Source organism: Anabas testudineus, chromosome 2 (assembly GCF_900324465.2).
Source record: "Anabas testudineus chromosome 2, fAnaTes1.2, whole genome shotgun sequence".
In the NCBI taxonomy this organism is placed as follows: domain Eukaryota; kingdom Metazoa; phylum Chordata; class Actinopteri; order Anabantiformes; family Anabantidae; genus Anabas; species Anabas testudineus.
The window spans coordinates 31,212,599-31,227,900 of record NC_046611.1 but is presented as its reverse complement, the minus strand read 5'-3'; the positions used below and the strand labels follow the sequence as shown (position 1 = coordinate 31,227,900).

The window sequence follows — 15,302 nt, the reverse complement described above, 5'->3', positions numbered from 1 at the left end:
AATTTGTTTTTCTTTCTAATTTTCTGTTTTTCAAATAACGGGGCTCCATCATTGAGTCCAGGGCCAGTTCTCCTTTGATTTGAAGCCCTGTTGATTTTAGTTGTTCAGTTAACTGAGCATTAGCATAGAGCATTGTGTGAGCATTCCATCTTATAATGATGTAAGATGGAAAAAACAGATTCAAAGTCACTGCTGTGACTATGACGCATATTGTGAAGCACCCATGCCTTTCCCAGATGATGTCATGGGTAATAATGTGATGCAGATTGTACCGTGTCACTGTGAATGACTCTCTCGAAAATTACACATAGAAGTGAAAGTCAGAGAGCGAAAGCACATGAAGACATTTGCAGCATACAAGCACAAAAAGGAACAATTTTACACCCAGGCTAATGGATGTTCTATCTAATCATCACCATAACAGTCTGACTGTTACCACAGAACCAAAAGGAAACACCCACTTGAATTATGTGATATTGCTATCACCTCCACCTACACCAGACACTATTTAAAGTAGATAACATCCACCCAAGTGGTGTGACTAATATGGCCACTGAAAAACTCCCCTCAGACTAGAAGGTAGCCTCAGGCTCTAAATCTTGTTTGTCTTGCCAATACTCAACATACCTTTTAGCTTATTATGGCATGTAAATACTGTGGTGGGAAAAACAGTACAATAAATTACACATTCACAAATCACGCTGTATAAGGCTGGATAATTTAACGTAACCACATCAGTCAAAGTCCACAAACACTATTTTTGGGGGGAAATATTACATTTATTTATGAAAATACATATATTAAGACTTTATCATTGTGCAAATATAGCAAATAAGAGCAGGCACTGTATAGAGCACTTTACAATGTTCTGATAACAAATGTTAATCATAACATGAAAGTATTTCTTCCCACAGTAGGAAAAAACTTTTTGAGCAACACTCCTTTACAAAAAGTAGACATAAAAAAGATAATAACTTGTACTGTATCTGCATTGTGCGGACACCATTTACCACAATTATTTTCAATCTTCACACAGAAGAACACAGATGATGAAATATCTGAAAGCACATTTATCCACATTACCTCAGCACTTACTGTTAAATAGCAGGATGAAATGCAAACCTAAAAATTAGACTTCTGTCCAGAACTACACAGAAGTACATCCCTTACTATAGCCATGAAACAGTCCAAGCTGTAAATGCTGAAAACTGCTTATTTGTTATCCCTGCACTGCAAATCTGCTGTCATATACTGTAATATACTGTACATACATTTGATCTTACTTAAATATTTAAAACTAAGCCAGTAACATCATGCTTGCTCTTTTCACGTATTTTTGACATGACAACAACCACCACTTTTGAAAAGCGAATCAAGCATGCAATCAACTGTCTCTACTACCAGGCCTCCTTTCTCACATTAACAGATTAAATTAGGATATCCAATACAGGAGACAATCAGAGGAGATCACTGTACATGATGATACTTGTGGATGTTTCTCCTTTTTATATTATGAAGTCCAGGGTTAAAGACTTGAGAGAAAAAGTAGGCTTTACAAGCATTTGTTGTTATGCTATCACAACTCTGTCTCTTTTTCTTCAGCTTCACCTGTCTCTAAGTAATACTCATCATCAGTTGTTGTATCTGAGCTACTGTCTGAAGACTCCTCAAAGGTGCTAAGACTGGAGACATAACCTCTAGAGGGCAAGTGTCCTCTGGATGACTGGCTGTCCACTGTCTGTGGCGATCCTGGTGAGGTGGGAAAGGTAGGGGAGGACAGGCTAGAAGGTTTGGACATGCGTCTGGACACTGGAGACAGTGGAGGTGTTGGAGGAGGTGTTGGGGGACCCTCTGCATCCCATGTAAAGTGACAAGTGTTCATGTTAGGGCTCCAACGGCAGGCTGGTGTTGAAGTTGTGGTTGTTTCAGTTTGAGAAATGGATACACCTGAGCTCCAATTTGCCAAGGTTAGTGATCGAGGAAGTGATCTTGATCTAATTTTACCAGGGTCACTGGGGAAATATGACTCTTTACACTTGACTGTGGGCCTGCAATCATGCCATGTGGTCCAATCAGGTGTGAGAGACCATGGATCCAAGTTTGTGCTAGTACCTCCACAAGCCAAGGAAGATTCAGAGAGGTCACCAACACTCATGAATCTGGATCCAGTTGAGATGCGCCCAGGCCCAGAGGGTCGGCTTGAAAGTACTGAACTCACAGAAAATGACTTCCCAGGCTCAATGCCATACTTTAAGTCTGCATAGGAAGATGCTAAGCACTCCTTGTCTTGTATTGGACCTGCTCTTGGAAGACCTGTGGATGCACGGCTTCTTCTTGAAGCCCCCAGGCTGATTCCCTCCCCTGGTTCACATGGTGAAGAGGATTCCCTGTGACGCTGCAACTTTGGGCTGTAAAAGACGCTGTCATCTGTTACATCAGGTGAGGAAAATGGTGAAAGTGGTGAAAGAGAGGAAAAGGGGGAGAAGGGACTCCTGGGACTGGGCGTGGACTTCCTGGGCTGAGTAATATAACCACCAGATTTGTTAGGGCTTCTTTCAGGACTTAAATCTCTACAAAAGAGAAACTGGTTTGTTGGTTTATAATCTGTCCTACTGTCTTTGTAAATGTCCAACTGGTGCACTCTTGGAGTGTTTACTGTCAGATGAACTTGGGGGTTACAATCAGATGTGTTCTCTCCAAAAGCATTGTGCTCATCCTCGTGCTCATCAGTCTCATGAGTTGACTCATCTGACCAAACTGAGAATTGATCTCCTGCCGCTGGTCTTCTGTCAGGTGAAACTGGTGTGATAGTATATTTGTTTTGTGTCCATCTATTTGATGCCTCTGTTCCTTTGTCCGTCAGCTCCACCCCTGTCTCTTGCTCATCTAGTGTTTTGGTGCTCTCCACAGTGTTATCACTAACACTGCTTACATCACTTGATCCACTAACAGAAGGTGTATGGGAGGCTCTTTTCCATTTCCATGGAAACGATGGATCCTCATCAGACCGTTTATTGCTGAATTTTTGTTTCAGTTTATTAAGGACCTGGTCCATTTTGTTGTTGGTCTTGTTGGTCCGCTCTGAGTTTGACCTTGATAAACTGGGGTTTGGGGTACTGACACTTTTCTTCAGTGCAAACCGGCTTCTCTTTGGCATTTGTACATTTGGGCTCTCCACTGAAAAAAAGCTGCTTTTACTCAGCACACTAGCCTTAATTTTTCTGTTGCTGCCATCTTCAGCCCACGACTGACTTTCTGTTGAGCTGCTTCCACTAGAGTTCTGATCCAAATGGCTATGTGGCTTACCTGCCTTTTCCTTACTTTGCACTGTGTATGGCTGTTCACTTAACTTGGTCTTCACCGAAACTGTTGTGTTTGCTGAATGTTGCAAAGGTTTGGGTGTGGTGTTCACTGGGGCAAGTGAAGCTGTAGCTACTTTAGATTTGATGCTGTAAACCAGTGTCTCAGTTACACATGTAGATAAGGAGCTGTGTGCTCTATCACCCTGCAGAGACTGTGAGCTGATATTAATTCTGTTATCAACAAGTAATATCTGACCATTCTGGAGACTGTGGCTGCTATTTTTTCGGTGATTATTGTTGATTTGATCGGTTTGGGAAACCTCACACTTGGCAGTTTTGTTTTCGAAAGGTAAATATAAAGCATGAGATTTGGAAGTGGTTAAGTTCTTCACAGCAGCTGAGTCTGTATTTTCAGAAGGGTGTAGGTTATAAACTGACTGAGAGGTTTGTTTGAAGAGGGGTGATCTCAGTGTCCTTGGCTTCGTTTCTTCTTGTGTTGATCTGCTAGACATAAGACTGGAGTAAGGTGGTGAGCTGTAACGAAGCTTATAACCATTTGAAAAATCAGGAGGGAGGGACAGAGGGGCAGAAGAACGGGACTGGACTATGGCAGACTCCACTGACTGTGTCCTCTCTTGCCTAGATGTAGTTAAGGCCCGTCTTCCCTGATCAGATATCATAGTGTCACTATGTCTTACTTGCTCCCTGAATTTCAAATCAGCAGAATCCGATGATAAGGATCGAAGCTTCCCTCCATTCCCTACCTGAATGCTGGAGATTTTGGGGGTAGGTGAGCAAACAGGAGATGCACTTTTGGTTGGACTGTTTGATCTTAGAAAATTGAAGATGGATGGTGTTCTAATGCTTCGGGGGGACCTGGAGGGAGATAGAGGGTTTGTTTGGACTTGAGATGGATTCAGTTTCTCTACTGTGATGGGCTCTAAACACTGCCTATCCACAGAGTCCTTCCATGTTACTCGTCTGACTCTCTTTCCCTCTACCCACAGTTTCTTTGAGTCTCTTTCTGGACTGCCAGAAAGCTTTGACACTTCATTAGGGCTGGAAGTTTCTGAGTAACTGTGGCTGGTGATGACTGGGGTTGCAGGAGGGGTTAGGAGAGAGGAGATAATGACAGTGGTGGGAGAAGATTTAATGGCAGAAGGGACAGGAGGAGTTGAAGTGAAGTATAGACTGGAGACTGCTGTAGCTGCGGGATGGCTGCCAGTGGTAGATAATGAGATGGATGCAGTGGATACAGAGCTGCAGTTTGTTTTAGAGGAACAACTGAGTGTGGGAATCAGGGTAGACACTGTTTTATTGCAGAAAGGTTTAGGAACAGAGGCATAACTCCTCTCAAAGCCAAGAGGTGTGGGATTGGCCGTGTTGATGAATTTGGGTGTTTGGAAAAAAGAGCCAGTATTTGATGAAGTATGCAAATTAGTCTGAGACGGAACTGGATGGGAATGAAAAGAGAAACTAGTTTTGGTGTTAGGGGTTGGGGGAAGAACAGAGGTAGTTTTAGAGGCAAGAGTTTGACTACTGACAGTCATAGTGGTAGCATGTGAAAGAGGCTGTTTAGCTAACTTTTCAAAATCCTTGTTGTAAGGTGATGTGGGGATGCTGTTAGATCTGGCTGAGCAATAACTATTATTAAATTTGCTGCTGCTCTCAGTGGGTGTATTTGAGCTCCTGGGGTTAAGTAAAGTAGGTGGTACATTTTCTGTAAAGGAACCATTACTTTCAACAAGCTTGTTGAGATCTTTAGGGTGACTCAGTGTTGTTTGCACTGTAGTTGTACTAATTTTAGAGCAAGACAATGTACTGGGCAAACTATGACGCTCTAGTGGTTCTGTACAGTTGTTTAAATTGGAGCCATACCACAGTTCAAGCTTGTCTGACTCGTGATCAGGTGAATCCTCTGTATTTTTTTGACTGACATTGTGAGTTCCTGCCTGTGTCTTAACAGCAAGGTTCGTATTACCTTTGCAAACTGACCCTGCTATGTTATTGTTGTCTCTGTTATTGGAGGTTTGACTGCTAAATCTTTTCTTGTCAGTTGAACATGGAGAGTCCAAGTAGCTATAATCATCACAGGGTTGAACTATGAGTGTGTCTTGCTTCTCCTTGATGTTGGTTCTTTCATTGGTGGTTAGAGGGGAACTGGTTTCCTGGGTAACTTGGTTACACAAGGATCTGGTGGTCCTTACAGGAAAGGAGTGGGTTTTTACAAGGGCAGAGTGATCATATCTAGAATGTGTGGGAGAGGAGACCGAGTTAGCTGAGAATAGGTTTGTATTTGTGTGTTGCATCTCAGATGGTTTTCTACTTAGAAATGAATGTTTGGAACATGTAAGACTGGACTGGCTCCTAGTTACTGTTTGAGGTTGTTGAGTAACTAGTCTGTCTTCTGCATCATTGTTTATGGGAGCAGAAGTAAAAAAAGGTTTTTCAGATATGTACATTTCTCTCTGACTGGAGGATAATGCAGACAGGACCGGCCTGGTTTCAGGTGTCCTGTAAGAAATTGAAGATAGAGAGAGGGATTTTGACTTCTCTTGTTCATTATTAAAAAAGGTTTGAGAGAGGTGTGTTGTGGATAATTTTCCATCTCCATCACTGCTGGGAGGAAAATGCTTTCCCTCAGTGAGGGTGGAAGTTGCATTAGAACTCCTGCTATTAGAGTTCATTCTTCTCAAAGACAGGAGCATACTGCTGGCTGTTGGTTGAGAGCTCAGAGCTGAGAGTCCTTGGCGAACAGTTTGAGGAGTTCTTTGTTCATTTGGGTTAAGGGACAGGGAAGACAATGGAGATGATGTGTCTACTGGGCTTATATCTCTTGCCTCAACTCTCTTCTTGTCCAGCCTTCCAGAGTTTACATCCAAAGAGATAGTCTGTATCATTTTCCTCTTATATTCATAGTCCAAGCTCGCAGGGCCACTCTTACTTGACCAGTCCACTGTATTGCTCCTGGTTCCCAGAAATGGGCCCCTCAGTTGGGCTTGTGGTCTATCTGTTAACAGCCTCTCAACATGATGTTGGTTTTGAGTCTCCTGAAAGTATTCTGCATGGTTTAGTGCCGTGTTGGACACATCATGTGGATTCCCTTGGGCTTCTGAAGTGCTAGTTCCCTCACATCTTTTGTTCCGTCGCAAACGGCCACTCCAGTTCGGAGCAAGAACTGTTACCACAGTGGAAGACAACATGGTTACAGTAGGGTTAGGATTAGTCAGTTCATCAAGATTGTTATGTTTCCCAAGCTCGTTACTGTCCGTTATATCCTCTTCCAACGCTACTGATCCAGAGCTATTTCTTTTTGACCCACATTGAATTCTTTTCAGGCCATTGAACTGGTGAGATCCCAAATCACCATTTGAGAAGATGGGATTTATACTTAAGTCCCCGGTTGTCTCCAATTCATTGCAAACAACTGCAATAATGTCTTGTTCTTTCTTGGTTTGAAATGGTAATCTCTCTGATTCGGGATAGGCACTTGCTGTTTCTACAGAGATGTCATATGGTGATGTTTTTCTGTTGAACTGTTACAAGAAGAAAAATTACTGCAGACAATCAGATGATGTATACTAATTAGCAACTGCAACAAGTTACACATATTGATTTGAAATAAAATAAATGTACATTTCATTTTTAGAATTTATAAACACTTGCTTTGTAATAATTAATAACCAGATGGAGGTCAGTACTGTTACACTCTACAGTCAACATAATTAAAGCATAACTCAATTCAGCCAATTGCATCACACCAATGCAAATTCTATGCACAGCAAAGTAAAATACTTCCTGGCTTTTACACCAACTATGCAACAGTGGCATCCTGCTATCAAAATTATGAATGGTTCGCTTGTAGAAACCAGAGCTTTGCTAAAGCTTTAGTTCCCATGGTGTGTCTATATAAGAGACTATAGCCTTGAAAAACTGGTTATTTGGAAAGGCACAAGATATTTCCAAGGACACACACACCCTGTTCCTATCTACCTCTTAAAACGATAATCAAGAGTATGCAGTGTCACATGCTATGTTGTGATGGTTTAAGTGGTTCCCAAGGAGTATCAGTGGCTCTGAAGCGGCTGCCTTAAATTAGGCATATTTTTTACATTGTACACCAGTGTCCCACTTCAATTAATACAATTAAGAAAGGATCATGGTCCTTACCTGACAACTGCTGTCCTCAGTCTCACCTCCCTGTGGTTCAATAAAACTGGCAAAACAGAGAGAAGACACAAAAACCATTAGGAACTAGTTTGGATTACATTTAACTATAGACTGAACTTCAGGCTGCGCAATTAAATTACAGTTACCCAACATACAGTATGAATTATGATCTAATGACTATAGAACCTCTTTGATTACATATTAGTTACAAATTAAATTACTGTATAAGTATGCAATACTGTTGTTATTGCTGGGTGTGTTATGAACATCAGAAATGGCAATGTAGAATAGATATGTTTCCAATACTCTTAGTGATATGCAGTGGACCCTTTACTTGTTTGGGAATCATTAAATAAACACAAAGTGGTGATTTGTGCAATGTCTGATACTGAGATAAGGAAAAAGATTAGTGATACTGGTTTGTTGGGGACAAATTGAAAGTGTTAGGTTTCAAAAGTCAAGAATTTACTTGCATTAGAATGAACAAGCTAAAAACACTATAAACAAGTAAACTAAAATTTGCTTCATTTTATTGTTATAAGATTGCAAAAACTAATAGCATCTCATCAATAAAATGTCAATAAATACTTCCTCTTAAAGGAATGACATTTAACAAGCACACACCCAGTCTTACTGTGCTCTACTGTAATGCGTTTGAGGTATTACATTTCTAACATTTGCCACAGCAATGCTGATCAGCAGGACGGTCAGCATTCCTCTGCTCTGCCCATTTATCCGTACTAAACACTTTTCTCACCTATGCGCTGAAGTCACACCTAAGAAACATTGTTATGTTGGACGTGGTAGCACATGCACGTTCTGCACGCGCACGCACACACGCGCACACACACACACACACACACACACATTCCTGTATGGCCAGCAGAGTGAGCTCCAGGACACTGTGCATTGGAAGTGAGGGCCACCATTTCTGCTGCACTTTGAAACAAATGCATATTATATTACAACACTAGGTGGCTCCCTAATTTCAGTTGTCACCTCAGCTTTTGGAAAATTCACAGCATTTAAGTTTGAATTTCACCACTTTAGTGAGGACCTTTTTGAAAGCAATCCATCGAGCACATTTCTGGCTAGATAATTTTGACTACTGTTCCTATTTTCATTAGCTTGCAGGTGAGCTTTCACACTATCAATTTTATTATCTTTTTTGCTTGTGTATATTTTGTTGACTACAAGTCCAGGTCACCACAGTGTTTGTAATAAATGCACCTAATAAATGTACACTTTAGCCAAACACAAAACTGCATGAGAGTGCAAATAGTATCCACAAATACCTTTATTTACACTGCCCCTTTTACAAATAGTGTAATTGCAAAGCAATTTTTCTGTAACTGTCCTGACTGCAACCAAATGTTTGCTTTTCTGGTGCTACACCGCATATTTTTCTTGAAACTGTAACGATGCAGGTGCTTTCTGAAACTGCGAAGCTGCGCGCCTCCTCAAACTGGGAAGTTTCATGATTCCTGGAACTGCTAAGCTGCGCACTTCCTAGAGCTGCTAACTTATAACTGCAATTGCTGTGAAGCAGACCTTTTATTTAGGGTGACAATTCTATTATTGACAAAGTTTTTCACATCCTTCCACGATCGTTGCCCCAACACCTCTTCTTCAGTTAGGCATGTTATGCACTGCTCCTTTCCTGGTACCCTTCCCTCAGCAATAAATCTTCCAAGGTGCTTCTTAACCGCTCTTCTTTCAGGTTCAGTCCACGGTCTTTTACCCTTTGCTGATGATTTTTTCTCTATAAATGAGAGAGAAGACTTATTTTACATTTCTGGCATTCATACTTTGTGGTCTTTGTGCAGCCAATCAGGAAAAGTACTTCAGGCACACAGTTAGTGAAGTCAACCTGACTAGTGCCATTAAACTAATGTTAAAAGTCACACTGGAGGAGAAGTGAGAGAGAGAGAGTTTAACATTTGAGAAAAATGAAGGAGAAGAAATTTAGAACTACCATCTGACATCCATCTTAAACCCAAATGTCTTCAGTGTATAACAGTAAACTAACAAATCAGCCTCGTCTTTCCAGTACTTAAGGAGATGACTGCATGGGTTTTATGAGAGATATAGTGTGTAAACCCTTTAAAGCCCAGTCCAGTAAATAGTAGTTACAACATCCTATTTTTTTTTTTTTAAATGGAGTGTGTATTGCACACTTTGTTGAAAAAACATTTTATGACATTATTTCAAAATGTAAGATTTTTCATGTATTATGTTTGATACATCAGAAGTTTATGATAATTATTTAATCAAAAGATTTTTGTGTATCAAATATGATACCATTGGCCTTATAGAGTTAACAACCTTACCTTCTGATTTCGCCATTTTCGACTGCTTTCCAATTTTTTTTTTCTTTTTCAGCAAGTGTCTCTCCACCATTCCTGGACTCTGGTCTAAAAAAGAAACCAATATTAGTGTCTCAAAAGCATTTTGAACTGCTCACATTTTACTATAAGAAAAGGAAATGATTTTAACCTTTATTATAATGTACACACTTCAGAGTTGAGTAGTACTGTACGTTTAACTGATAGTAGTAGTGGTAGTGGTATGAAATAGTATAGTAATTTACCAAAAGACAAGCAATTATGTAAAATATGTAAAATATAAAAACACAACAAAACTAACCATCTGTATCATAAGTCCCAGCATTATGGCCGTGAGATTTGCTTTTGGGGGAGCAGAGATCAGAACCCTCATCTGAAAAAAAAGAACCAAAACAAATATGACACACAAACATATATTGTGTACAAAAGAAAAACATATTCAAAGCATGTAACTCTGCCCACAGTAAAGTACTGATACTTCAGAGTTATTGTCATAATTTACCTCCTGCTTTCATCATTTTCATCCGTTTTCCAGTTTTCTTTTTCTGCAAGGGTCTCTTGCCCAATTTTACTTCTGGACTCTGGTCTACAATAGCAAAAGACACAAATATCAGTATCTCAAAAGCAGTCTGAACTGCTCACAGTGTACTATAAGAAAAGGTAGTGATTTTTACCTTTACTATAATGTACACACATGAAAGTTACTAGTACTGTGCTTAAGACAGGAGATTCTATAAAATTCAAATGCAAAAACAAAACATTTACTAACCATCTGTATCAGATGGTCCCATCATGCCATCATCATCATCTTGACGGTGAGATTTGTTTTTGGGGGAGCAGAGATCAGAACCCTGATCTGAAAAACAAGAACCAAAACAAATGTGACACACAAACATATATTGTGTACAAAAGAAAAACATATTCAAACTGCTCACATTGTACTATAAGAAAAGGAAATGATTTTAACCTTTATTATAATGTACACACTTCAGAGTTAAGTAGTACTGTATGTTTGACTGATTGGTAGTGGTATGAAAATGTATAGTCATTTACCAAAAGACAAGCGATTATGTAAAATATAAAACACAACAAAACTAACCATCTGCATCATAAATGCCATCACCATGGCCGTGAGATTTGCTTTTGGGGGAGCAGAGATCAGAACCCTCATCTGAAAAACAAGAACCAAAACAAATCTGACAAACATATATTGTGTACAAAAGAAAAACATCCATCCATCCATTTTCTTCCGCTTATCCGGGGCCGGGTCGCGGGGGGAGCAGCTTTAGCAGAGATGCCCAGACTTCCCTCTCCCTAGACACCTCCTCCAGCTCTTCCGGGGGGACACCGAGGCGTTCCCAGGCCAGCCGAGAGACATAGTCCCTCCAACGTGTCCTGGGTCTTCCCCGGGGCCTCCTCCCGGTGGGACAGGACCGGAAAACCTCCCCTACGAGGCGTCCCGGGGGCATCCGAAACAGATGCCCAAGCCACCTCAACTGGCCCCTCTCGATGCAGAGGAGCAGCGGCTCTACTCCGAGCTCCTCCCGGGTGACTGAGCTCCTCACCCTATCTCTAAGGGTGCGCCCAGCCACTCTGCGGAGGAAACTCATTTCGGCCGCTTGTATCCGCGACCTTGTCCTTTCGGTCATGACCCAAAGCTCATGACCAGAGGTGAGGGTAGGAACGTAGACTGACCGGTAAATCGAGAGCTTTGCCTTTCGGCTCAGCTCCTTTTTCACCACGACGGACCGGTACACCGACCGTATTACTGCTGCCGATGCACCAATCCGTCTGTCAATCTCACGCTCCCTATTTCCCTCACTCGTGAACAAGACCCCGAGATACTTAAACTCCTCCACTTGAGGGAGGATCTCCCCCCCAAAAGGAAAACATATTCGTAGCATGTAACTGTGCCCACACAGAGACAGTAAAGTACTGATATTAAAGAGTCATTGTCATAACTTACCTCCTGCTTTCATCATTTTCAACTGTTTTCCAGTTTTCTTTTTCTGCAAAGGTCTCTTGCCCAAGTTCACTCCTGGACTCTGAAATGAAGAATCAAAGAATCAGTTCTGATGTACAAGGCCACGCCATACTGTCTCATGTTGTTTATGATATCCTGACATCCACTGGAAGAAGCTGCTATTGAAAGCAGCCGCACAGCACAACTCTGAACTGATGATCTAGACTTTACATTGTCATCTGCCACACACAATTTTTTACATGAAGATTGATGTCTCCACAAATTTCTCTTTGCAAACATTCCAAAACAATATCTGCAAGGTAAATAATGAATACGTTGTCAGCTTCTTTCTTTTGCTACCAATAGACATGCCTTTGTTTTTGTGATTATTTTCACTTAAAATTTCTTGATGTTCATCTTCACTGTTACTTTCCTGTGCATCTGAGGTTTCTACATATTCATCACTTGAGACTGTATAAGTTTCAAGTGGAATGTATAAACCATCTGATCCTGAATTGCTGCTAATTTCAGAACTATCAGAATCCTGAAAGATGTTGTCCATCTGTAAACAAAGCATAATCATGCAAAGCTGTGAGACACTTTAAACTAATACTTTTTAAAAGAAACTCAAGTCAAATGAAAGTTGTATAGCAAGTTAATAACGTTAATATACATTTACATTTTTACATAAGTTTACTGTACATTCCAAAACACCGTTATATTCTTGTAAGAAACTGATAACTGTTTTACCAAAGACGCATCATGTGGCAGGTGGTATATTTATTCAAGTACAATAGTGAAATGCAATTTTAAGGTACTTGTACTTAAGCTATTGCCATTTTATGTTACTTTAACCCCATTACATTACTTATACAGCATTAGTTAATAGGTACTTTTTTGCAGGTATAAAAGCTTCGTAAAGTACTAAAAGCTACTAAGCACTATAATGTACAATATAAATGTATCATTTATGGATTAACTGTCACTACATCAGCTCCACAGTTACTCACTGCTGTTCCTGTTCCTGTCTGTAAGTAACATCACATTTTACCATCAATAGTTACTAGTTACTGTAACATTTTAACTGATCTGGAACAGACTCTACATTTATGTTATCGACAGCAGCAAATTCTACACTGTTTAGAGTACTTCTACTTTTGTATTTTAAGTAAAATTAAGTACTTGAGTATAAAATGTACGATACTTGTAGTGGAGTGTTTTTTCTAGGCATTTGCACTTGATTAATGTGAACTTTATACACCTGTAAGCGTTTTTTTTAATGCAAGCTTTTTCTGCAAGGGAAATTAGTTACACGTTATCGATTTGTCATGTTCTGTACTATAAAATACTAATTTAAATTTAATGTGAATGGTAATGCTGTGAACAACAGTCTTGATCATAGAACTAAGAAAGCATGTCCTTTCTTAAATTTAAATTCAACTCAAATATAGGTCTTTAGTTGAGCCAAAACATATTTATAAACAAACAAATCATCATGGCTATAATTTCGTTCTATTTAAGGTCTAAAACTACCGTTTCATGTCTACTTGAGTGTAACTCACCTCGACATACTCTAGCTATAGTGCACATGCATTTGAACCTACATGCAACTTGCAATTAAACCAATCCATTAACATTTCGATTTCACAAAATTCTGCATTAATCCTTCGTTATAACTACTATCAAATTTTAAAAGGCATGACAGTATAAACTTTGCACAAAGGCACATACCTGCGTTAGCCTCAAATCCATCTCTTCCTGGACCTGACACCACAAAGAAATAATTCCACGTTATGTCTTCAACACTATAAAGAGAAGTATACTTTTAAACATTTTATATTACATTTAATTCTCATCCAGAGAAAATAAAGATAATGATCTATTTTGCATTCATTAGAAAAAAAGTGTACAATCTTTTCCTGCTCTTTGACTTGTATGAAGCATTCAGTCATTTTTAGTTATACCCCTGCAAGTCCACTAAAATAGATTTACAGGTAATACTTTAATTTGTGTTTTTACCAGACCATGGACTTCTGGTTATGTGTAAAGTGGGCACCCAACTTCACAGCAGTATGTATATAACAGTAACTACTATATAATAGTAGAAATAATGCTACTTTACCGGTATAACTGGTAATGTTTTCTCCTTGCAAAATTATTGATTAATTACAGCAAATTTCAATTTGACAAGGCGAACATCTACATTTAACATACATTTTATAGTAGATATTTTACCAGTTAAAACTGCTGAAATAGTTCATAATATTAATCTGGTTACAAAGTATTAGCTATAATAACTTGATTGCCATGGTTATATATTGGTATTTAGGTATTTAATCTGATTGATGTTTCATGCACAGAGCAGATGAGGAAAAATACATTGACCAATTCCATCTATCTACTTAGATAGGAAGGCTTTACTGCAGTCTAACCTGCTTTAGCTTTCTTTGACTTTTACATTCACAAACAGTTACATTTGACAGAATCATACCCTCACTTGGAGATGGCCGCTCTAACAAAAAAACAACAACAAACACCTTCCTTCCTTCTTTCCTTTCCCTGAACACCTGATGCAGCCTCGGCTGCTTTTTACACAAAATGGATGACACTGTGTAAAAGTTATGTAAAACTTTTAACACTAGCAGTAGTGTGGTCAAATGACCACCTGGCCCCTGTAAACAGCTGCTTTTATTATGTAAAGACGGTCGTTACCGGCACACGACCTTTACATAATAAAAGCAGCTGTTTACAGGGACCAGCTACAGTGAGCTGGTCATTTGACCACACTGCCAGAAAAGTCAGTAGTTCTAGTGTAAAGCTCCAGAATAACTTTATTAACCGTTTGTGATTAACATTGACACGTCTCCTACCTATAGTGCCCCACCCGTACGAATTTAGCTAACGGCTAACGTAACGTTAGCTTGACCTTTAACACAAACACTGCATTTGTTAGTATTATATTAAAGACACTTGGTCGTGCAAAATGCAGGGCTATAATACTACTTTAAAATTAGAATGCATTTAGTTCCTATAACTTTAACTATTCCTGACAATAGTCTAAAGTGCAAAATTTAGCATGGCTAAATATAATTATTTCACAGACAGCTCAAATGAAAAAATAGAACATTTTTAATAGCCTTACCTGTAGAGAAAAACGCTGTTCACACCTGTTGTGGTGACTTTTCAATCGCTCCAGTCGCTTTTCAATCGCTCCAGTCGCTGTTTAAATCGCTCCAGTCTCTTCTCCATGTGCTCCACTCGACTCTGCTCAGTCAGACACAGTGAGCTGGACACCGAGCAGGTGCGAGGGGGCGTGGCCTCCCCTCGATGGGCCATTAATTAAGGCTGTGCTGCAGGCAGCAGAAGTCCCCACAGTACTGAGGCCTTCTCAGCTCCAACTTGAACAAGTCACAGCACATACACATACATACATACACTAAAAAGTATATATACTCCACATTGTAAAAAACAGTACAATGTATTTTAGACAATACTGAGCATACATGTCCAAGTATAGGAGAT

At 39.7% G+C, this 15,302-nt stretch overlaps 1 protein-coding gene across 1 annotated transcript; it reads right to left on the bottom strand.

Annotated features, from left to right (window-relative positions):
- Nucleotides 1-7,524: 7,524 nt before the first annotated feature.
- Nucleotides 7,525-14,945, bottom strand: LOC113162949. The gene is made up of 9 exons (XM_026361226.1): nt 14,923-14,945; nt 13,512-13,544; nt 11,784-11,862; nt 10,917-10,988; nt 10,587-10,673; nt 10,320-10,403; nt 10,119-10,190; nt 9,803-9,886; nt 7,525-9,234 (listed from the first exon to the last, which is right to left on the bottom strand). Exons 2-9 carry the CDS (start codon nt 13,530-13,532, stop codon nt 8,996-8,998), a joined length of 738 nt encoding a protein of 245 aa, XP_026217011.1. The 5' UTR covers nt 13,533-13,544; nt 14,923-14,945; the 3' UTR covers nt 7,525-8,995.
- Between the last annotated feature and the right edge of the window lie 357 nt (nt 14,946-15,302).